Here is a 23,942-nt window from a genome sequence, read left to right on the forward strand (position 1 = left end):
GATCTTAGGGCCTCTTTTTGATACATAGAGGAAATAAACTGATGGAAAGGGTTAGAGACAGGAAGTGACACGCAGCGAAGGGATATTTTACGTTTCACGAACATTGTATTAAAAAAATACTGTCTTACTTAAAAGCAATCAGCTAGGTAAGTTTTATTTATTTGTCTATAGCTGTTGACTGTATTTTCAGATTCATATAATGATACAAAGACACATGCGAAATTCCCTCAAACCTTTGACTAATCTTGGGTTTTAAAAAGGCAGAAAAGTTTGTCAGCTTGGATGTCTTCAACCTGTTCTCATATACTTTACTGTATCAATGTGGATGACCCTTGACATCCTTTACAAAGTGCTAGTAACTGATGACAAGTCAAACATATCGTGTAAGGCATTTAAGTCTTCTTCCCCCGGATGTTGCACAGTGACGTCATCATCAAGTGACCTACCAAATGAGCTTCCCATCGCCTGCTCAATACTTCCTTTACAAGGTATAATTGTTGGAATGCATTAACGATGCATTCCAAGTATTGTTCTTCGAATCTTTATTTCTTCATCTTCATCTTCTTCTTCTATTTCTTCCGCGCCACCTTTCAACTCCTTCATACTTTCAGCTATTAAAACCGTTCAAATATTAAAATGTTCAGCTCCTTTCTGGCTTGAGGGCTATGACTTTTCAGCTTTCTACCTCTTATGCTTGAATTTATATAAATCAATAATCGTTAATATTTTAACATGGTTTTCAAATGGAGTTTGCTTTTCAAATCCTCTTCAACTTCTTCAACTTTCAGATTTTTCAGCTTCGCCAATCTTTCAGCTACAGACACCATTTCAACTCTCAAATGTTCACACAAGTCTCAACTATTTTATGAAAAAAACTGCTTCTTGATATCTATTGTACTTTTTTCATAATCACTGATTATGTTTCACTAGTTCTTCGCTCCGTTTCTGACTTTTACATGAGTGTGTATTGCGTCTGCTACAGTGGAGAGCTCGAGGCTAGAGTGTGGGGCAGCGCAGAAATCTGGTTAAAAAAGTATGGAACTTCTGTCCTTGCAGCCAAAGTATACACTCTAGAGGCTTCATTTCTTCAGATTAATGAGGGTATGGTTGTGCTGATTGGATTAATGTGTTCATGGAATCCCAGAGTTTTTTAGTTTTGGCGCAAGGAGTGTTTGAGTGACACAAACTCTGCCAAAAGCCCCATAGGCTCCAATACAAATCTGCCGACATATTTCTCACAAAAATCCACAAGGTACACGTTTTGTCAACGGCCATAGGAGCCGTATTTATTACCGGACAGACATAAAAAGCACATCCACGCGTTCGGTAGAGTCTTGGGTCTCATACAAACGCCGTATTTTTTAGATAGCTGTTATAGTTTTGCGCTGGTTCTCATTTGTTTGAGGTGTGGATTCTGTGTAACTCGCTGTCCTGTGTCTGCCCTTGTGCAGCCGCACAGGTGCGGCGTTGTCGTGGTTACGAGCACTCACACGCTGCAGGATCTGTCTGTGACTCACAGCTGCTCCTATGACCTGATTAGTGGAGTCACATGACGCAGCTATGCTTTCTGTCAACAGACCAATATGATAAAGACACTCGCCCCCCCTCCCCCCTCCCCCCTGACCTCTACTTACTGTTAATCACTCAGTCAGTCAGTATGTCTATTTCTCCTCCTCTCTCTCTCCCTCTATCTCTTCCTCACCACCCCTCCCTTCCTCACCCTCTCACCCTCCCTCCCTCTATCTACACCCCCCCACCCCACCCAATCCAATAATTTCAAAATAAAAGCCCCATGGAGGGAATTTTTACTGTAATGTTTGTGATGAGGCCTATTAATTAAAAACTTCTTAGTTTGAATAACAAACATTCTGTCTCCCACTACGAATATTACTCGTACTTCTAGTACTACAACTGATACTTCTACTACCGTACTACTAGTATTTCTACTGCTATTAATACTACAACTACTACTAATGTTATTACAAATACGACTATGGCTAATAGTATTACAGCTGTTTCTACTGCTATTGATACTAAACCTACTATTGCTGCTTATACTGCTAGTACTACTAATACCACAATTATAACTAATACTACTACTAATATTACTACAAACAATTTTAAACAAATTTAAGCTCCTGCAACTTCTGTTTTTAGAAAATCTATTGAAATTCAGCTTCCCCACTTCCTGTATTTTCAGCAGTTCTTTAAAATAATTTCAGCTATTCTTATGCCTCTATCAACAGCAATTTTTTAATATTCATTTCTGTATTTTTTTGCAATATTTCAAATTTATTTCAGCTGTTTTCATTTCTGCTTTTTCAGCAAATCTATTGAAATTCCTTTCAGCTTCTCCCATTTCTGTATTTTCAGCAATTTCAAATTCATTTCAGCTTTTCAGCAAATGTATTCAAATTCCCTTCAACTTTCTGTATTTTCAGCTATTTTTAAATATTCAGTGCAGCTTTCAGCTTTTTGCATTCCAACGCATTTTCAGCAGGAAATGCCTTTTCTAGTTGTATAATATAACCTTGCTCTTGAAGTTGGCGGACTAATAACAATAACAATGATGACTATTATATCAATTAAAAAAATGTTTTCTTTATTGAAATTGGCAAAACAACAAGTACATATATACATTATCTATGTTCTAAAAGGGCGAAGACTTTGTTGGTATATTTTTCAGGTAACCCACATGAACACTGCGAACGCTGTATACAAATAATGTATCAATTGAGCATGAAATAAAAGAACACAAAGAGTTGCACTAACCCACATTATTGTATATTGTAATATTAACAATACTGTAATCCACGCGTCATGTAAACCGAGGCCGTCCCCCTCCCTCGATGATTGACAGCTGCGAAGCCCCGCCTTCGTCGCGCTCGACCCGGCCTCCGCCATCTTGCCTCCCTCCCCGCCTGCCAGAAGCCGAGTGCGGAAGTGGAGACGGCACTGTGCGGGCTCAGGGTTCCGCCTGTGGACGGCTTACGACATCCTCCGGCCGACACCGCCTGCTATCCATCCAATTCCAACCGCTTTTGAACAACAGAGACCCGGAGAGAGATGGCTGGACGGTTGCCGGCGTGCGTTGTCGACTGCGGCACAGGGTAAGCGGCCGTAACCGAAGCACCGTGCGGCAGGGGGGGGCTCGAGTGTCATGAGGGGGCTGAGGACGGCCGGGGACTGTCAGTGTCAGCCGCAGACCGCCGCTGCTGCCACGGTTTCATTCCTCACGTTGGTTTTTCTCTGCCGGTCTCGTCGTTAGTCCCTCGGCTGTGTTGTCTTTGGTGAAACGTCCTGTGGGGAGAGAGAGAGGAGGAGGAGGGGGGAGGGAGACAGGGAGGCTTCCCCCACAGCTGGCTCATTCATTTGGAGCCGACGGGCCTTCACGCCAGATGTTGTCCAACGTTATTGTATAATTTGCTATTCAAAGCGTGTCTTTGAAGAAACGGGACTTGCAGAGACGCTTTCGTCATTGCAGATTCCAGCAGGCGCACTTCTACCTACTTCCTATTCGGCCGACACTTCCTCATTCACGCGCTCTAGTCCTTATATGGCGCTTTCTGGGCACCGAGCGCGCTGTTGTCATTAACTTTTCTACCGTGTGTTCTTTGTCGGCCCACCGACTATTTTCCCAAACGCGTGGTGTGAACCGTGTCGGCCCGGTGAGAACCGGGGCAGACCGAGTACTAGATGGGCCCCTCGCAGCGCTGCTCACCTCCTTCCTGCTTCCTTCATGCTTCCGACCGAGGCTTCTCTTTTCAGGTGAAACTTTCAATAATGTGTTTTGAAAGATCTTCCCACGTGAACCTCTTCGGGAGGACGTGACATGCCCTATAACCACTGCGAGTTAGTTGTTTTTGGGGGTCTAACTAGCGGGTCGCTTGCATGTAGAGGCTTGACCTCACCCCTCTTCACGTTGCATTCCTCGCTTCACCCCCCCGCGGCCCCCCGCGGCCCCCCAGGCTGTTAACCAGTGCTTCTCACCGGCTCTGGAGCAGCAGAGAAACGTGCCATGGAGAATTCGCTTGGCCTGCGCTACTTTCTACTCCTGGAGCAGATGGCCAAAGCCTTACAGTCATAGCACATATGTTCCAATATTAATCACTGCAGGATTAAAGAAGACTTTATTCCAAACAGTATGCATGCTGGAGCCAGCTGTGGGCAGATGTTGTGCGGTACTGAAGTCGATCCTTCACAGAGCTAACGGGGACGAAGGGGCGTGCGATGATGTCCTGTCGAGGCTCGTCCCCGCAGACAAGCTGGGGCGGTTCAGAGGAATGAAGGTGCTCAGGTTGCTGTTACTCTCAGCAGGCCGTCGTGTCCCCGAACAGCAATCTGCGCGTCTCTGGAATAAAGTGCGTTTAAGAGGCTGATCCAAACAATGTGTCGAAGAGGAACTGCCTCTGTCCGCCCAGTTCACACCGGCTCTGGTAGTTACAGAGGTTACACCTCAGGGAACCACAGATTTAAATCATCTGGGCCTTATTTGTCATATCAGTGCACCTGGAGGAGCTGCCCACTCTCTCTGCCATGCATGATGAATCAATCACACCCTCCCACCGTGTTCTGTCTCCTGGCTTTCCCTCAGAACGACCAACGTTGGCAGCGCTGTTGGTTTTTCACTGTGCTGGACAGAGAGAGGGACGTTGCGAGATAAGATTATATAACGTTGTTCACACACAAGTTCTCTTTTAGCTTCTGACAAACCAAGAACCCGTCGTTATCACATCAGGACGCGTCTCTCCCGTTCGCTCATGGCGCTCCGTCACACTGCAACACTAACAGCGCTCATCGGTCGATCAATGCTGCGTCTCAATGTCATCTTTCTGAAAATCACACCCACTATTTCCTGTGTCATTGGGAGATTTTCTCTCAGAAAAAACAAAAAGCCGCCGCCTTGTGTGCAGGACGGGAAATGAACAGATTTCATAAACATGTTTGTTCTTATAAAGATGATTAAACCAAATACTTAGTAAAGTCATATTAGTCACATTCTAGCAAAACACTCTGGTGATTTCTTCCAAAGACAAATGCTAATGTGGCTCTTTTTTAAAGGGAAATTCCAAGAAGCCTCTATTATGACCAGGATGTGGTCCTTCATGCCCACAGACGTCATGACTCAGCAGTGTCCTCCGTCAGTCCCTGTAGTACTCCTGTGTGCAGGAAGTCCAGTGTGTTCCTAGGCCGGTTGGGGCTACATCTGGTTTGCATCTGGTTAGCATGTGCCAAGCAAAGCAACAAGTGTGCAGAGCACAGAAGCCCGTGAAGTCTACAGTCTTAACTGAATGAGCGTAGACATCAACATGTTGCTTCTGTAACTTTTATCAACTTTATATTCATACAAGTTCCCTCTCTGCCCAAAGTGAAGTAGGCAAAGATGAACACAGCAGTGTTGAGGTTATAGACAGTTTAAATGGACAGTCAGTTTATGCAATTTAACCCCCCTGCAGACATCTATGAGTAGTCCTCAGTTTCCCCATACTACATGAATGCCTCTTTTAATGGCGTCCCATTAGCAAACTCCAGAGAGGCCGCTGCCTTTGGCGGCCGGCCAGCCGACCCGCCGAAGGACAGTGAAGGCATTGATCAAAGCGATAGCACAGGACCAGGAGGCGGATGAAGCCCAAAATAGTCTTTTAGTGTAGTAAACCTTTGCACATACTAATGGGGGGGCGTGGGGGGGGGGTCAGTGTTAGCAGGTGGTCTGCTTGGTCCGCAGCATGCAGCCTCTAATGAAACCTGATGCTTCTCTCCTGCAGATACACCAAACTGGGTTACGCAGGGAACACGGAGCCGCAGTTCATTGTTCCGTCATGTGAGTATGTCTCTTCACTCTGACACTAACCACAACCGTGATGAATCTTTGAAAAGAGGAACACATCCACCTTCCGCTTGTCAGCCCTGATTGTTCCTGTACTACTCGTCGTGGTTCAAAATCTCTTTCACCTTCCATGTTAAAGGTTTCGATTTGCACAATAATCATGAAAAGTTTGATCGCTATTGATCATTTAAACGTACATATTTTGAGCGTTTGTCCTCTGGTGCTCTATTGAATTCTCCAGGTATTGCCATCAAAGAGTCGGCCAAGGTGGGAGACCAGGCCCAGCGGAGGATGATGAAGGGGGTGGATGACTTGGATTTCTACATTGGAGATGAAGCTCTAGACAAGCCCTCGTATTCCACTAAGGTACACGGCCGGAGAACCACGAGGAGCCGATGTTTGACGTTGTTCCGTTTCTTTAAAGAATCAATATAGTCATTATATTATGTAAAGCAAACGCACATGAGTTCATGTCCTCTTCGGTACAGGCAGCAGGCCGCTCTCTGTAAACTCCTCACAGCAGCACAGACCTTCAGCGATGGTTCTGCTCCGTTCCGTGTCCCAGTTCGCAGCTTGCATGGTGTCCCACTTCTGGACCACACACCAATTCTGAGCTGCTTTTTCAGTTCGCAGCTAGTAAAGGGACAAAATGAAGTATTCATATTTGTACAGATTTGCAATATTTTCCTGCATCATACAGAAGAACATAAATGAGATTGTATGTGAGGAATAATTCCTCTGATGTCCACGATGAACAAAGGTTTGTCATTTTGATAAGTTTAATTAGCATTTTTTTTTCTAACGGTGGCGTTTTATCCAATCCGACGTCCAATTGGGTCATTTCCTGTTTGCATAACTGGCTTAGTCTTTAGTTTCTTTAAAATAACTTCAGAAACGGCACACTGAAAGCTTAGCGTACACAGCGCCTGGCATACACATTCGCCCCCTTTTGCTGCTTTCATACATGAAATTATTTCTGCTAATCGATTAATCGGTCCATTATTTTTTGGATTAATCGATGAATCGGATAAAAAACTGCATTAAAAAGCTTTAATTTCCAAACCTTGATTCTAAAACGGAACTGCAAATTCACATTGCAGAAATACTTCAGAAAGTGCAGGTTGATCCTTCAACATAATAATAATTTATAAAAAAAAAGAAAATACAAATCAGAAAATTGAACACAATTCCAAACTTGTTCTCTACACTAGACTCACAAACTCACACACCCATGATCACTTGGAGCTTATTCATTAAATTACTACCATCATTGTAGTGCAAGTTAAGTAAATGTACACAGCACATCTTTGTACAGCAAAAAAATGTGCTATGAGATGAATTTGAAATGGCATTTGTAAATAAATGCACTAGAGGCTTCTTAGTTAGCCGCGCTGGTTTAATGGATCACCGTGTATCAACTACCAAACAACCCACAATATATTTTGCCATTGACACTTTTCTAGTTTATTCAATGCTCCACATCTTGGACGACCAGTCGAACAGACGTCTCTGCCTGCGTCATGTGACTCCCAACAGCCTCCGACACTGCTCTTTCCTCTACGTCGGCTCGGCTGTCTTTTGTTTTGTTTTTTGCTCTGCCTGCATCTCTACGCAACTCGTTGAGTGACTCAATAATCGCACGACACAATGAATCGATAATGAAATTTGTTGCCAACACAAACATTTTTATCGATGTCATTGATTCCTTGTTGCAGCCCTAGTCAGTACATCTCTTCACAATATGTAAATTAATTAATAATATATACGGTACAGGTAATTGTTGCATACATATTGTCTGTGTTTAGTAGATGGCTCTTTTGGCAGCAGTCGCAGCTTCCACATCTGGAAACTGCATTTTTTCTCCTCTTCTCCATGAACATTACATTACATTACATTACATTACATGTCATTTAGCAGACGCTTTTATCCAAAGCGACTTACATTACACTTTAAACCCATGGCTTTTTTTCACATTTTTGCCCGGGGAGCAATTAGGGGTTAGGTGTCTTGCTCAGGGACACTTCGACATGGAACAAGGGGCAGCCTGGAATCGAACCACCAACCTTGTGCTTCCCAGCACACCTTCTCTAACCCCTGCGCCACGACGACCCCATGAACACAGCTGTGTCGGGCTGCTCGTCCAGACACAAATTCTCCATTGAAATGAGAAGGAGGCTTTAAAGTGCTGTAAACTTCATGGAAAGTGAAGAATTCAAACCAGTTGGGTCGGTAACATCCAACCAGCGTAGCTGCTCACATGCAGGATAAACAAGCACAAACACACCTGTGTACTGGGACAAAGCAAACGGACAGACAGTTTAACAAAAAAGGCAGACTAACTAAATAAATACACAATATTGTTTTGAAGCAATGTAATATTGTCCACCACTGTAATATGTATTTATCACTGAAGCAGCTCCATGTCACAGTGCGTCTGCATCTTGTATTTAGGCTTCTATTTTTCTGCGGCCATTGCATTCCAACGCAGAGTCCTAATTAGCTGCACTTGTACCAACAGTGGCCGATCCGTCACGGCATTGTGGAGGACTGGGACCTAATGGAGCGCTTCATGGAGCAGATCATCTTCAAGTACCTGAGGGCCGAGCCCGAGGACCACTACTTCCTCCTGGTAAGAGGCTCAGGATGGATTGATTGACATTTGTCAACAAATCTGCCTTATTCTGTCAGTGTGAAGTTTGGGCCCATGGCCTGTAGACTACAAAATGTCGACACAACTGTTCTTTGCAGCCCAAATTGGTCTCTTGTGATCTCTTTGCATTCATGTTACCAAAACCTGTTATTTGAATTTGATGTTGCGCTAGTATGCCGGTAATGGAGAGTCAAAGCCGGCTTTGGCTGCAGAATAACTGTGTGTATTACTCTTCGTCTGCAGACAGAGCCTCCTCTGAACACGCCTGAAAACCGAGAGTACACGGCAGAGATCATGTTCGAGTCCTTCAACGTGCCCGGGCTGTACATCGCTGTGCAGGTGAGCTATGTTGGGTCATCTAGTGTGTATGTGAGGAGATCCACGTCGCGCACGTCATGCTCTCTCCTCAGTCCGTTGTTCTGCTTCCTTATGGGACCATGACCGTAGCAGGGCGCAGGGATGTGCTTTACATGTGATCTCTGCGTGTGTGTGTGTGTGGCAGGCTGTGCTCGCTCTAGCGGCGTCCTGGACGTCCAGACAGGTGGGCGAGAGGACGCTGACGGGCACCGTCATCGACAGCGGAGATGGTGTCACCCACGTCATCCCTGTGGTAAGTCTCCTGATCAACACAGGCTCACATCCATCGCTCTGCCCCCAAGTCCGTTCCATACAGTCTGATATGTGTTGGGTTATCTCAGGTGTGATCTATTTGCTTTGTTTAGATTATTGATTGATGGCATTTGATAATCAATGAGAAGCATTCAGTCATTATTCAAACACTGTTACACACACACACACACACACACACACGGGCTCATACTGCACTGACAGAAATAACTAGTGTCATGTGTGTAACCAACCGCGCCTGCGTGGATGTACTATTCTTTAAGAAGACTCTTTCATTCAAAATTTAATGGCTCTACGAAAATAATGATTTCAAAATCCATTGATTTTGCTCTCATCGTCTTCATTTTCACCGTTTTGAAAACCGCTGCCGGCGCGCTTTAAGCACGCTGAGAGGCAGCAGTGTGTGTTTGAGGTTTCATGCACTATGTGGACGCCACAGACACATTTCCCCCAGTCTACTTGCTCAGTAACCGGATAGTGTGGATGTTGGAAAAAGGGCCAAATGGTTTCAGACCACTGCGTGACTGCTGTCTCTGTGCTCCCCTGTCTCTCTCAGGCTGAAGGCTACGTCATCGGCAGCTGTATCAAGCACATCCCCATCGCAGGGCGAGACATCACCTACTTCACCCAGCAGCTCTTGAGGGAGAGGGAGGTGGGCATCCCGCCGGAGCAATCGCTGGAGACGGCCAAGGCAGTCAAGGTTGGTCCTCAGCTCAACGTCCTCCTAATGCAATGGCTTCCCTCATACAGGAACATGTGAAGAATGTTATACTGGGGTTGGACATTTCAGAAAAGAATGTTAAGTATGTTGGTTAGATATATGAAGTTCTGACGTGGACATTATAGTGAGTTTGTTATTTACTGTGTTGTGCACATAAGGATTATCATACCACATATCGGTAGTTTAGGTTTGTTGTGTGTATTTCTGCTGCATACTTTACCAGGTCCCGTCAGCCTTGATGAAGTATATAAGGCATAACCATTAAGATGTGTTATGTTTAAGACATAATGGAAGTTAATGAATTGAACAACTTAATAGAAACCAATTGGATATTTAAAGCTGTAAGACTTTCATGTTAGACCATTAAAGAAAAAAAGGTGAACCAAAGTCTTTCAGTCCTGTTCACAAGATGTCCATCACCTACACAGTAGATCCATGAGAAGAGTTGTTGTTCTGCTCGTGGCCACCAGGGGCCACTGTTGTTCTGCCTCCTGCATGCAGCGGGTGTCCTTTAAAGCTCTTCCCTGCTTAGCTTTGTTTGTGGTTTGAGCACCGTGTCTCCCAAACTGGGATCAACCACAACTCCAGATGATTGAGTCCTTTGTTGACACATTAAGTCCTATCTAGTCTTGTTTGCTTTCTCTTATTGTTGCTCCTTCATTTTATTGATTCACTTCAATCCCACCATGTTTATTAAATTACTTCTTATCCAAGACTCTGTCCTCAACGTCAAAGCATCACTCATTACCACAGGGGCAGAAAAACAATAAATAAATAAATTTGCATTAGCTTGAGGGAAAATCCAGTCAAGCTTATTGCCAATCATGTCTGTAAACATTGAGGCAGCTGGCGTCTGGCTCGCAGAATGCAGCTCTGTCCAACCCAATCAAGCCAATGGCGTCGCCTCAGAACGCTGCAGAGTGGCACTCGTTCATTGTCGCTATTACAGCAACAGCAATCACGCTGCCAACGCCTCAAATTGAATGTGTTTCTACAACTTCACAGTCCGCAGTAGAAATGTCAAACAGGACAAACAGCCAGATGTGTTACCTCAGTGCAAACATTCGATCACTGTTGGGAACACGTCTGACTCAGAAGAAAGCAATTAGACTGCAGGAGACACTGCCATTTACATGCCTTACACCCCCCCCCCAGGAGCGGTTCAGCTACGTGTGCCCAGATCTAGTCAAAGAATTCAGCAAGTACGACACAGACGCCTCCAAGTGGATGAAGCAGTACACCGGCATCAACTCCGTCAGCAAGAAGGAGTTCACCATCGATGTGGGCTACGAGCGCTTCCTGGGGCCCGAGATCTTCTTCCACCCAGAGGTCAGTGCGCACACACACACACACACACACACACACCTCTCAGACACATTTTGGGTGCAATCCTTGTTCCTGTAGCTTAGGGTCATGTCTTTGTTTACTCTCCATCCCAGTTTGCCAACCCCGACTTCACCCAGCCCATCTCTGAGGTGGTGGACGAGGTCATTCAGAACTGCCCGATCGACGTCAGGCGTCCTCTTTATAAGGTAAACACACACTCGCCTTGATGACGACACGGAGCGATGCTCCCACCGCTCACCGGAAACGGTTCCAGCATTTGTCACATGACATTCAGACCGTCCTTCCTCACCATTCAGAGCTCTGTTGTTCATATCCAGCTTACCAAGTCTTCAACCCCTTTCCACAATAATTCATGCCTTTTTTAAACTAAATGCTCTCGCGTTGTTGCACACTGGAAAACATTTTATTAGACGGGAAAAATGTTAACGCAATTTGTCCAACCATTGAAAGCCATTCGCAGCCTTTCCCCCTGAAGTCAAAGCCATATGTTAGTGAGAGTTGGTGGGTTTTCTTCTGGGGGGAGAGGAGCTTTACAGCATCATTTTCAGGGTGATGGAATAACACTTTTGCTTTTATTCCAAGCCTCCGGTTTAGGGGCGTTGGGTGTGGTCGTCCAGCAAGCTCTCTGTGGGAGATTCTTACTGAACACCACCTTGTGTCCCACAGAACGTCGTCCTGTCAGGAGGCTCCACCATGTTCAGGGACTTTGGTCGCCGGCTGCAAAGAGATTTAAAGAGAACGGTGGACGCCCGCCTGAAGATGAGCGAGGAGCTGAGCGGAGGCAAGCTGAAGGTGAGCGCGCACGTTCGTTGGCACGCAGCAGGGATCGATACTGCCAAACAACACGAGAGACACAAGTCCTTCCTCACTACAATCACTGTGGGCAAAGATGTGTACTGAATGTAGACTAGTTCATTTAAATTGCAGATGTATTAAATAGAAGCCGGGGGGTGTAGGGGGAATGCAGTGGAATTGTTTCACCTTCAGGGAAGAAGTTAGTTTCTCGTGCCTCCTCCTTACTCGGTCAAGCTGTGAAGGCAGTACGTGTGTTGGCATCCCCAAGTCCTCCTCACCACTGTCCCAAAACGTCCTTTAGAAACGACGACTATATCTGTGATGAAACATCAGTCACCATAATATTACTGCTGTTTGCATTCCTCCTGGTGCAGTGAATCCCTGAATCACAGGTTCAGACTGAAGGAGTTGTTATGGTTGTAATTCTGTATTGTGCAGACCGATGTGTGATACATTGTGTCCTGATCCCCGGTTCTCCTTTTGGTCCTCCCTCTGCAGCCCAAACCAATCGATGTTCAAGTCATCACTCATCACATGCAGAGATACGCAGTGTGGTTCGGTGGATCGATGCTGGCATCCACTGTAAGTATTTAAACATTCCGCTTCATCCAAAGCAGTTCCCCATCATGGCAGGAGGCCGGTACCACACACGTGATGCCGCCGTGTGTGACGCTTTTGTTCAATCCTCATTCGCTGTGTAATTACTGTGTGTGACGCTGTGGGCGGCCGTGACCTTTCTTATTTATTCATTTTCTTTGAGGCATTTGTGTGTTCATTTTGTCAATAGGACTTGGTAAAGGTCTCTGCACAGCTGATTCATAACAGAGACGTTATGCTCAATATCAGCAGCTCCCTTAATGGGGTTCTATAGGAATTACGTTTTCCGTCATTATCATCCTCCGAATGGTTTAATTTAAACTTCAGACAATATTTAATAATAAATATGTAAGATCCTTATGTAGTCACTGGTAAGACTTGCGTCTTTATTTAGATGTGTTACTGCGCGTTTTCTCCATGGCAACGGTGGCCAACGGCTCCTGAGCTCCAAACTCAAAGTCAGTCGTTTCTTGTATGTAACTGTCAACCTGCTGGTGATAAAGGGAGTCAACGTTCCACCTAGAAGCTACAGCAGCAGATTGTTCATAAGGAAAACCCCGAAACCATCACGACCTGAACAGAGAAAACACCACCTGCAAAAACTAGATATGCAAATACATGCAGCTTTTGGAGTGATGCATTTTGTTCTGTTTGTTGTCCACAGCCCGAGTTCTACCAGGTCTGCCACACCAAGAAGGACTACGAAGAGATCGGGCCGAGCATCTGTCGCCACAACCCCGTGTTCGGAGTCATGTCTTAACTTTGGGTCTCCAGAAGTCTCATAGTGTGTGTGGGGGGGGGGGGAGGTGCTTCTGTGCGTTGAGCTATGGATGTGAGGGCGATCCATAACATACAAAGGAAAAACAAAGGAGACCAGACCGAGCGCAGACGGGCTGGAGCTTATCGTGAATGTCCCTTTTTTTCAGTTCAAACGAGGGAAATGGTTTGTAGGCCCAAACAGTTTGGAGAACGTTTGTGGGTCTGTTGAGCAACGTGCAGTGAGCGATGATTAAAAAGATGGTGTTGGTGGAAGCGCGATGAGAACAACGGTAACAGTTCATTCCTGACACCAGAACATATTATTTATGTTTTATAACGAGACCCACTGACGACTTTAGAACAAATTATCCTCTCCTTTATTTTACTTTTCCTCCAGCTTGAAATGCACACGGCTGTGCATCACGGTAAGAGCTTGTTTATATTTCATACAAAAAGTTTTTTATATGTAAAACTTCAGGAGTAAAAAACAAACAAACATGATAGATACCAGTATCACCAAGAGACTGTTTTAACCCGCGACGCAGCTTTGATACGCAGTATTTCCTTTAGTCTGAGTAGGTGTTATTATTAATATGTCCCCCTTTAATTCTTCATACAGTCCACTTGACTCACACGCAGGGAGGGAACACGGAACAGTGAAACCCAATGAGAACAACTGTCAGACCGGTATTGTTAGAGTAGAAGTCATTTTCTTTTTCTTATATATAATTAAATGCCAAATTATGAACAGAATGGGAATTGTGTATTTAATGCCTTGCAACATTCCAATAAAGGCTCCAATTTGTTTCTAACTGCTGTGGTCCTTCTTGCTTTTTACTGTTGATGTTGAATCATTCGGTGGGGAATGAGTAGAATATGTGGCGCTGTCTGAAGAGCCTTAACGGGGGATGTTTGATGGAATTAAAAAAGGAGGTTGTGAGTTTGGGCCGTTTCGTTTCTTCTTTCCACCTCGGAACCGTTCAATCTGAATCCCTCAGCGAACACGCACGCCATCTTCCACCAGTGGAAACCCGTCCCCTCCAGTTTAGACAATGTAATTGGATTAATTAGGATGCAGTTCCTTTTGTGACTGGTAGGGGGCACTGTCACCACGTGGGAACACTAGTCACAGGAAGCCGGCTACCCTGTATGCAGCTAGGGTCCATGAGGACAGCCATTGATCTCGTCCCATGTCCCACTCAGATGTGAGCTGGTTTATTCTGACACTTGGGCCCAATTTTCAATCACAGAAATGAAGAAAAGTGAAAAACGAGACTAAAGAATCCAACCAGTGCTTCCACTCCAACCAGTGCTTTCAGACGTGTTGCCCTGTTGATGTTCAGTTTTTTTTTTTTTTTTTAAATCCTAAAAAGAAAATTGTCTTAACCAAAAATGTTGCGACCCCCCTGCAGTACCTCTGCGTACCCCCTGTTGACGACCTCTGGACTAGAACGTGTTTGTGCCGTGTAGTGATACTTTGAGTTCTGCTCCAATCTGCAGTTTGTTGCATGTTGTAGTGCCATTGAGAAAGTGTAATTCTGCAACATTAGGGCTTTAAAGACAGTAAGTATACAGTGAGATTATTGTTAACTCGTTGGAAATACATCAGCAAAGAAAAATGTCCATCTTGCATAGAAAACCTCAACTGTGTCTAAATGGTCTGTACTTGTAAAGCGCTTTTCTAGTCTTCTGACCACTCAAAGCGCTTTAACACTACATGACATCATTCACCCATTCACACACTGATGACAGGAGAACCACACACAGTGACACCTGCCATCAGTAACTAACATTCACACACTGTAGTCGCAGCTACATGAGCAATGTTGGGTTAAGTGCCTTGCCCAAGGACACAGCGACATGCGGGTTAGCAGAGCCTGGGATCGAACAGACAACCCTCTGATTGGAGGACGACCGTGCTCCCCACTCACCCGCAGTCGCTGTCTAAGAAGTCTGTGCAGGTTTCAAATAATGAAGTCTTTACCATTTTCTCTGATTCCCTACGCTGTCACCACTGCAGTGAGTTGCCATGGATACATATTTTCTTGTATTCTGGATGAATAACGTCAGTGTCCAGAGTCCTGTCTTCTGGCCTGTAAGCCTTCACGTGCCCTTTGCCTTCCGGTGATTTCGGGGTGCCCTCCTGCTGTGCAGAGGATTGAAAATGGACGGGTGCTTCCAGAGCGCGCCGCCACCGGCCCAGCTGTCTGCACGCGGGACGCGTGATGAGGAGACGCGTGATGAGGAGACGCGTGATGAGTGTCCCTCAGGAGCTGCTCTGCCACAGCGGCTCAGTGAGCAGAAAAGTCATTTCAATCCTGTTGTGTGATCGCAAGTGACCTCAAGTCCGAACATGCGTTCATCCATTCACGCACGGGGAGGCCAAGAAGGTGCCACCACGTCAGCGTTGTATTCGGACACCGTATTTCAGAAGTGGACCTCGTCATTGTTTATGTGCTGTTTGCAAGCCGCCACCATCTTCCTCTACGTCTGTGGCGTAAAGGGCATTGAGGCTGAAAGTGGGGCTCTGTCAGAGCTCTGCAGTAGTTAGCACAGCTCAGCGGTGGCTTTAATACAAATTGTACGTGCTATCTTCCTGTTTAATGATTTTATTAACGTGCCAAAATAAAATCTCAAACTTAGTTATGACTCAGTGGTTATTGTGTGTTGGCTCATTAAGCGAAAACAGAGCAGGAGGAAAACCTTCTGTAATAAAAATATGTACCTGTGCTTAAACTCCAAATGAGGCCACATAAGGGCTCTTCGGAGCATCGAGAACACTTGATGCCAACTAGTTGTTCATGAGACTCCACGTCCTTGTGCTACATGCAGCATTTTAAATGTGAAGTTGACAGGCTGGCTCAAGAAACACGCACAATGAGGAGATGAAGGCAAATCCCTGTATGACCCTTAATTAACCCGTGACCTTTTTCTATATGCTCCCTCTTTATATGAGATCATTGGTTGGCAAAGGCTCCAAACCTCTGTAAGCCCCATATGTCATGTGTCACTACAGACTGCATACGTGTGCTCCTCCGTCAGCTTTCTGTACGTGTGACACTGACGCGTTGTGAACCCTTAGTACCACATCCAGCACTTTAAGGCTGAGCCTCTGCCAGCGCATTGAGCACAAGTCTTCTGCATACAGGGATTGGGATGTGATTCGTTTGAATCTACTTGTTCCAGCTGAACCATTTATCCACTGTCCTTTAAAACCAAAAGCTCAAATAATGGACCAGGTTCCAAAATCATGTGGAAAGTCTTCTCAGATTGATGGAGCCTGTTATGACGCAGATGGACCCATGGATTTATAATAATATATTACACACATTCTCTGCTGCATCGTACCGTTATATTAACAGCAAACACTGGTCCTTTAAAGTCTCATTCTCTACATTTTCATCTTTGAGGTATGATAATAAAAGATTATTCCAAATCAAGCGTTTATTTTAAATGGTCTCTTTTAGGCTAATCTATATTTTCCTCATCACATCATACCATATATACTAATATTTCCTGAAGAGAACTCTGTGCATGCATTTCTCCCTTTGCCCGACAGGTGTCGCTCTCTCTGCATCTCTCGTCCCTCTGCCCTGCCATGACTTTGGTGCCTTTGGGTGAACGTGTGACCCCGGGTCAGAACATGTGGGTCTTTGAGCTGTAGAGGGCTCCGCTGAGAAGCCTCCTATTTGGATGAATGGTCCCCGGGGAGGAAGCAATGACCTGAGACCAAAATGATGTGCTGCCCCGTCCACAGAGAGGTTAAGTACTGATATGTCCAAGCGATCCGTTGGACGGGGCTTTTCCTTTCACTGCCCACAGCCAATGTCCACATTCATTACAGGGCTAATGGGCAAATAAAATAAAACAAATCCCAAACCTGTATGGGTTTTATCTAACCAACACTATTTTGTACATTCAGAGGAACAGGGTGAGTTGAGTCAGTTGCTTATATAATTAGTTGCTAATTGAACACTCTGTTTTCCTACAATTAGTATTTAATTACATAACAAGTAGAACAAAATTCAAAACATGTACAATTAAACTTCACCCTTAATTGTTCATTTAAAAAATAAAAGTAGCAGTGGTGGAAATGTGATCTATTATCAGACCTGCAAACTCATGAGGGGTGAAAAAAAAAAGGAGATGGCGTAAATATAAACGACCTGACGACCTGCTTGAATTTCAATCTCTCCTCTCCTCGTTTTCTGCTTCTATCTCTGCTGCCAAAAGCTCTTTCTACCAATTCAAAATCGAATCCTCATTCTCTAACCCCAAAAAACTCTTCTCGATCTTCCCCAATCTCCTCGAACCCCCTACCCCTCCTGCCCCCTCCACCCTTCTTCCGGGAGACTTTGTCAACTACTTATTATTATTATTATTCCTTATTTGAGGAAATTGCACTTTCTTGTTCTCCTGAGTTTGTACCCTATGGTTGAATGCACTTATTGTACGTCGCTTTGGATAAAAGCGTCCGCTAAATGACATGTAATGTAATGTAATGAAAAAGGTGACACCATTCGGGGGGGCGAGGCAATAAAGCACAAATCACGACAAATTCATGATACTTATCACACATTATGCAAAGTGACTATGTCAGTGCTCGGGCCCTAATAACAATAACGAACATTTTAAGAACAATTAGGTCTTAAAAATGAATATCGATTTGTACTTGTGGTGGAGGGGCGTGGTCAGCTCAGCTGCAGGGGGGGGGAGCGGGGGAGAGCGGGGGAGAGCGGGGGAGTGGTTCAGCGGACGGTGCCGGTAGGTGAGGAGAAAGCACAGGTGGAAATAATCTGCACTGATTGTCTCTGGTAAAAACAGTGAGCAGGACCCAGATCGGGGGACGTGAGCCGAGCAGAGCGGAGCACGAGAGTGGAGCACGAGAGTGGAGCACGAGAGTGGAGCACGAGAGTGGAGCACGAGAGTGGAGCACGAGAGTGGAGCTGAGCGGCCTCGTTCCTGCCCACTGACCCCTTGAAAAATAAAAAGACGTATTGCTCTCAACGCGTGTCCGTGCGTCCTAACGGAACCCGGCGGCGGTAGCGCTATCACGGCCACAGTACTACATACACACACAATATCTGCACACAATAAGGTTGAAGTTATTCATGAACCAAATTCTTATTTTTGGCCTGAACAAGTCCTTCAAGGACTCGTTGGCACTGCTTAGCCATGTGCCTTTTTCTTGCAGTCTTTTCTGCCTCTACCTCCTGCTTCCTTTTCTCTGCAGCGGTAGATGTTGAGGGCTGACAGTCAAGCTCCATCCTCCTCTCTGTGGCTATGCGCAACAACAAAGAGTGATTAGTAAAACGTATTAATGGACTTCCACTGTTACTGTACAGCTGTTAGAATTGTGATCTTCTATTCACAATGAATATGCATTCAATCCAGTGAAATTAAAATGACAATCTAATCTGGCAAAGTAGTTTATCAAGAGTGAAATAACAGCTGTGAAGCTTCCAATCTATTACACAGCTCTGCGTTTGCAATCCGTTGAAATGAAGGAACCGGCACTTTAACTCTCTCATTCCTTCAGGGCCCCTGGGAGCAACTTGTGACTGTAGGGACTGTAAGTACACTGGCAATTGTTGTATCTTTTATTAAATACATTTGATTTAACCTTTCGATCTGCGATGACCTCTGTCCGTCTGGCGTTTCTTCATTTTTGAATATAACACTAACGTCATATCAAGCTGACATGCTAGCTTTAGATTAAAAAAACAGGGTGGGAATGATTTGATGGGGATAACGTGACAAAAATATTATGACACATAACTTGGATGGCGAGTTACCTTCGGTAGTTAAACAGCATATTACATCGTTTGTAGCAAACAAGACTTACCTCAAAACTAGTGTTCATTGCTGATCCAGTAGTCCCGACGGAAACTTCTATTTGGAGCGAAGGGATGAAAAGTTGGGAGGGAAACGTAGACGCTGTAGACAACGCTGATTGGCCAAGACTCAACGAAGATGTTTTATTTGCGAAGGTCAGTCACGACATCAACTTTTCTCGGTCGCTCACTCCGATCTCAGAAACGGCGAATTTCGCCGAAAGGTGACAAGTTTGCAGGTATGTATTATTCTTTCTTTTTTCATAAATGTCCATCATTGGACCATCTGCTACGTCCTGTTTTACTGTCTTTACTGAACTAGCATTAATTTCCACGATCAGGGGACGAAGGATACGCAGCGCAAAACAACCTGTGACCTCAAACAAAAGGTTCCAGAGACTAAGTACACAGGTCTCTCTCTCTCTACATGTACACTCACCTAAAGGATTATTAGGAAGACCTGTTCAATTTCCCATTAATGCAATTATCTAATCAACCAATCACATGGCAGTTGCTTCAATCAATCTCAGTAGGGCCGAGTGCGAAAAGTGGTCGGTGGAAGGTTCCTTTGTCCGGACGGCGGGTTCCGGTGGTCGGTGGCAGGTTCCCTTTTCGGAGCGGCAGGTTGCGTTGGTCGGTGTCCTCCTCCTCATGCAAATGACATGTTAACGAGTATCTTCACGACCACGCGTTCGCCGTAAATCATTGTTTCTAACTTTATTGAGAATCAGGCACAACACAGCGACCTGCAAGTAGCGCAGCGTCTTAAATAATAAAGTGATGTGTGTCTTAATGCGATGCTTTAGATATTATCACAAAGGGATTCTGTATTTCTTCATAAAGTCTGAAAAGGGTCATTTGTGCCACATTTTAAAAACCGACCGCAGCCAGCGGAGAGAGAGCACCAGCGAACTGACAACCTCACCACCGTCCACCGTCCTACGATGTGAACGGCCAGTCACAACATCCTCGCCACCGTCCTACGATGTGAACGGCAGGTCACAACATCCTCGCCACCGTCCTACGATGTGAACGGCAGGTCACAACATCCTCGCCACCGTCCTACGATGTGAACAACAACAAAACACAGCGTGGAGGAGACGACTGCGAGCAAGACATTTACAAACCAACTTATCGATCCAGCGTGTGGAAACATTTTAGCTTTTGCAAACACGGAGTTCTAAATAAGTCGCTCGCTGTTTGTAGAATATGTAGAAGCCAAATAAAAAAAAACACGGAAACACGACGAATCTTTCCGGCCATCTACTAAGGCGCCGTGCGATTAAACAACGCCGACAGTCAGGACCTGCGTCACCGCTGCAGCAGCAGAAGGTAACTGCAGCTCTGCAGACGCCTCAGGCCTCGCCAGCACCAAACTCAACATCACAGGAACAATTGCCAAGTTTATCTGTAAAGACGTGCAACCCTACAATGTGGTTGAAAATCCGGGGTTCTGTAAATTGATCCAAACATTGTGTAATTATTGTGTAATGTTTACATTGAAAATGGCACTTGATTCAAATAAAAGGTTAATACATTTGCCATTAATTGTTGTTTGCTTGTTTATAATATCCATAATTAATTTAAACCTGATTTCCTTACAAGAAACAACAGGGATCTCAGAAACATTTCCTGCACTGTCCAGTAAAGTTACTGAATCGATTTCAAGTCACTGAATCGAATCATTCTAAATTAACCAGATCGTCCATGAATCGAATCGACAACCATGATTCGCGATTCGACTCGAATCGTTGTTAAAATGAATCGTTACACCCCTACTGTCAACGGATGATGACATTGCACGATTTTAACACATCATACATAGTTATTTGGTCAAAAAAAAGGAAAATACCTACATTGTACAAAAAGTGGATCCACGTGGAGATTGCTTTTATGGTGAATGTATCCCCGAAAGAAAACATAAAATAAAATAAATATACAACCCTATCTGTTTAAAGATATACAACAGTATATAATTATATAGAAAAATTGTTTGACTAATACTACTTTCTTTTTATTATTTGATGTGTCACCATCGTCCTGAAAATCTGTGCTGACGAGCTTGCCCCATCTTCACGCTGAATTTCAACCAATCACTCGAGCTGTGTGAAGTCCCCTCGTGCTTCGAACGCTTCACCATCATCCCGGGTGCAAAGAATCCACCATCACAGGATTAAATGACTACAGGCCCATCGTGCTGCGCCTATGGTGATGAAACCCTTGGAGAAGCTGGTGTTGGGGGATCTGTTTGTTTGTGGACTTTAGCTCTGTATTCAACACCATCATACCGGGGTTCCTTCTTCTACTCTCCCATGATGTCTACTCCCTGTTCTTCCATCGCTGTGTGGATTAAAGACCTTGAGTCCTTTAAGAAGGATTCTGAGATTGAGAAGGACAAACTTTGCCTTGTCATCAAAGATGGGAAATTGGCAACCGCCCATCTGGAGAAGAGTCTGAAGACCGCCAACCAGAGGATCAAGACCCTGGAGAGTCAGCAGATGTCCACGGCTGAAACCAACAACAGCCGAGAGATACAGCCCGAAAATATTGACCTCCTAGAGCGTCTGAGACTATTGGAGGAGGAGATGGCTGAAGCCCAGCTCATCAGTCACCAGGAGAAGGAGCGAATGGTGCAAGAGCATGAGGACACATTTGCCGACCAAACTATCAAGCACCTTAATCTCCTCAAGGAGAACGAGGATTTGTCTCTGAGGCTCGCCGATTCTAAAGACGTCGTCGCCACCAACGAGATCTGGCAAAGAAAGTACGAGGATCTGGAGAAAAAGACCACCCAAGACATCGCCCTAAAACAAGAGTCACTGGAAGACCTTCAGGGAAGGTACCAGGAGCTGGCCACCGGGGTTGAGAATCTGATACTCCAGAGAGTCTGCCGAAAAAAGTAAGAGGATCTGGAGAAGAAGACCACCGAAGACATTGCGGTAAAACAAGAGGCACTGGAAGCCCTTCAGGTAAAGTACCAGGAGCTGGCCACAGAGGTTGAGAATCTGATGCTCCAGAAGGTCTGCCGAAAAAAGTACGAGGATCTGGAGAAGAAGACCACCGAAGACATTGCGGTAAAACAAGAGGCACTGGAAGGCCTTCAGGTAAAGTACCAGGAGCTGGCCACAGAGGTTGAGAATCTGATGCTCCAGAGAGTCTGCCAAAAAAAGTACGAGGATCTGGAGAAAAAGACCACCCAAGACATCGCCCTAAAGCAAGAGGCACTGGAAGCCCTTCAGGTACAGTACCAGGAGATGGCCACCAAGGTTGAGAATCTGATGCTCCAGAAGTTCAGTGAGACCCTGAAAGTCAACAAAGAGAAGGAAAGCCTCTCACATAAGCTGAGCGAGACTCAACAACAGCTCATCAGCGAGGAAGAGAAATTCAAAGATCTGGGAAGAAGGATCTGCAAAGAACTGAACCTCAAACAAGAGATGTTGGAGACCAGAGTAACAACACTGTACTCCGACAACCTTGCTCTGGAGGAGAAGTTGAACGAGCAGCGGGCCAACAACCACCAGCTGGAGGCAGAAAACAAACTGCTAAAGGACTGGAGGGATAGTATGGCTGAGAAACAAAAGCGCCAAGAGGAGAACATATCCCTCAAAATCATCACACTCCAACAGATGGAGGAGTTGACCAAAGAAAATCAAATTGTGATCACCAAGGTGAAACAGTTGCAGGACCAAAACACACTCCTTGAAAACATCTGTCTGGACTTGAAGAAGAAGAAGAGAGGCATCTTTGGAAGAAGGATGCAAGACAGACAGACGGAGATGGACAAGATGAAGCGCAAAATGCAGGACCAAGAGACTAAGAGGTCCGAAAAAGAAGAGAAGAGCCATAAGGGGAAGAAGACCCCCCAGGGCTGAACATCACAGACTGAACATCACAGACTGAACACCAGTAGAAACACCTCACTTATGCATCATATATACACACATAGTCACACACATACACATAAATACACATACACATAGTCACACACATAAATACACATACATATATTGTGTACGACATGGCCACTGGCGGATCCCATGTGACCCAGGGAGAACAGAGGCAAGAAACTACAAAATAAAACCAGACATGAACCCAAACCATGACACAAGGCCCCCCCTCTGTTTTCCCTCCCTCCTGCCCCTTGTCTGTTCCTGGTCTGGTTAGGGCCATCTAGAATTTGGCCCTTGAGGGGGGGAGTTCTGTCACGGTTTGGGTTCATGTCTGGTTTTATTTTGTAGTTTCTTGCCTCTGTTCTCCCTGGGTCACGTCACTGTGATTCTCTGTCTGTTCGCTGACCTCGTTTGTGCCTTTTTGGAGTTTTTTGACTATTTTCTAAAAAACTCTGCATTTGAGTCCTGCCTTCAACGCATCCACCTGACACATTGTCAAATTTGCTAAACTGAAACTGGTGCCAACTGACTAATCATTGTGCTTATTTATACTTGATCTTAAAATTATTTTCTCATTTTTCTGTCTTCCTTTCAGGGGAGTGTACGATATTTGCATCTGTTCACGAGCTAATGGCCAACCTGTCTCTACCTGCCGGCACGCATCAGTGGAAACAACTCAACCAGAGCCCCCTGTGAGGCTGAGGACGGGTCCGGCTCAGAAGCAACTGTATTCCCAAGGAGTCCAAATCCAGCCAGCGTCTCCCTCCGCTTAAGCCACTGGACTATTGGCCTGATGTGGAGATGCTGTTGTGAGAAGAATTTAAATATGTACCGTTGTGGACCACGGTCTTTATTCTTGATAGGAGCTCACAAACCAGATTTGCTGTTGAGGTAG

The 23,942-nt window shown here is 45.1% G+C and overlaps 1 protein-coding gene across 1 annotated transcript; it reads left to right on the forward strand.

Annotated features, from left to right (window-relative positions):
- Positions 1-2,812: 2,812 nt before the first annotated feature.
- Positions 2,813-14,135, forward strand: LOC120833979 (actin-related protein 3). The gene is made up of 12 exons (XM_040201669.2): positions 2,813-3,110; positions 5,766-5,821; positions 6,069-6,193; positions 8,346-8,456; positions 8,721-8,816; positions 8,980-9,087; positions 9,661-9,804; positions 10,981-11,154; positions 11,265-11,357; positions 11,839-11,964; positions 12,466-12,549; positions 13,229-14,135. Exons 1-12 carry the CDS (start codon positions 3,067-3,069, stop codon positions 13,322-13,324), a joined length of 1,257 nt encoding a protein of 418 aa, XP_040057603.1. The 5' UTR covers positions 2,813-3,066; the 3' UTR covers positions 13,325-14,135.
- Positions 14,136-23,942: the final 9,807 nt, after the last annotated feature.

This window comes from Gasterosteus aculeatus, chromosome 16 (assembly GCF_964276395.1).
Source record: "Gasterosteus aculeatus chromosome 16, fGasAcu3.hap1.1, whole genome shotgun sequence".
Taxonomy (NCBI): domain Eukaryota; kingdom Metazoa; phylum Chordata; class Actinopteri; order Perciformes; family Gasterosteidae; genus Gasterosteus; species Gasterosteus aculeatus.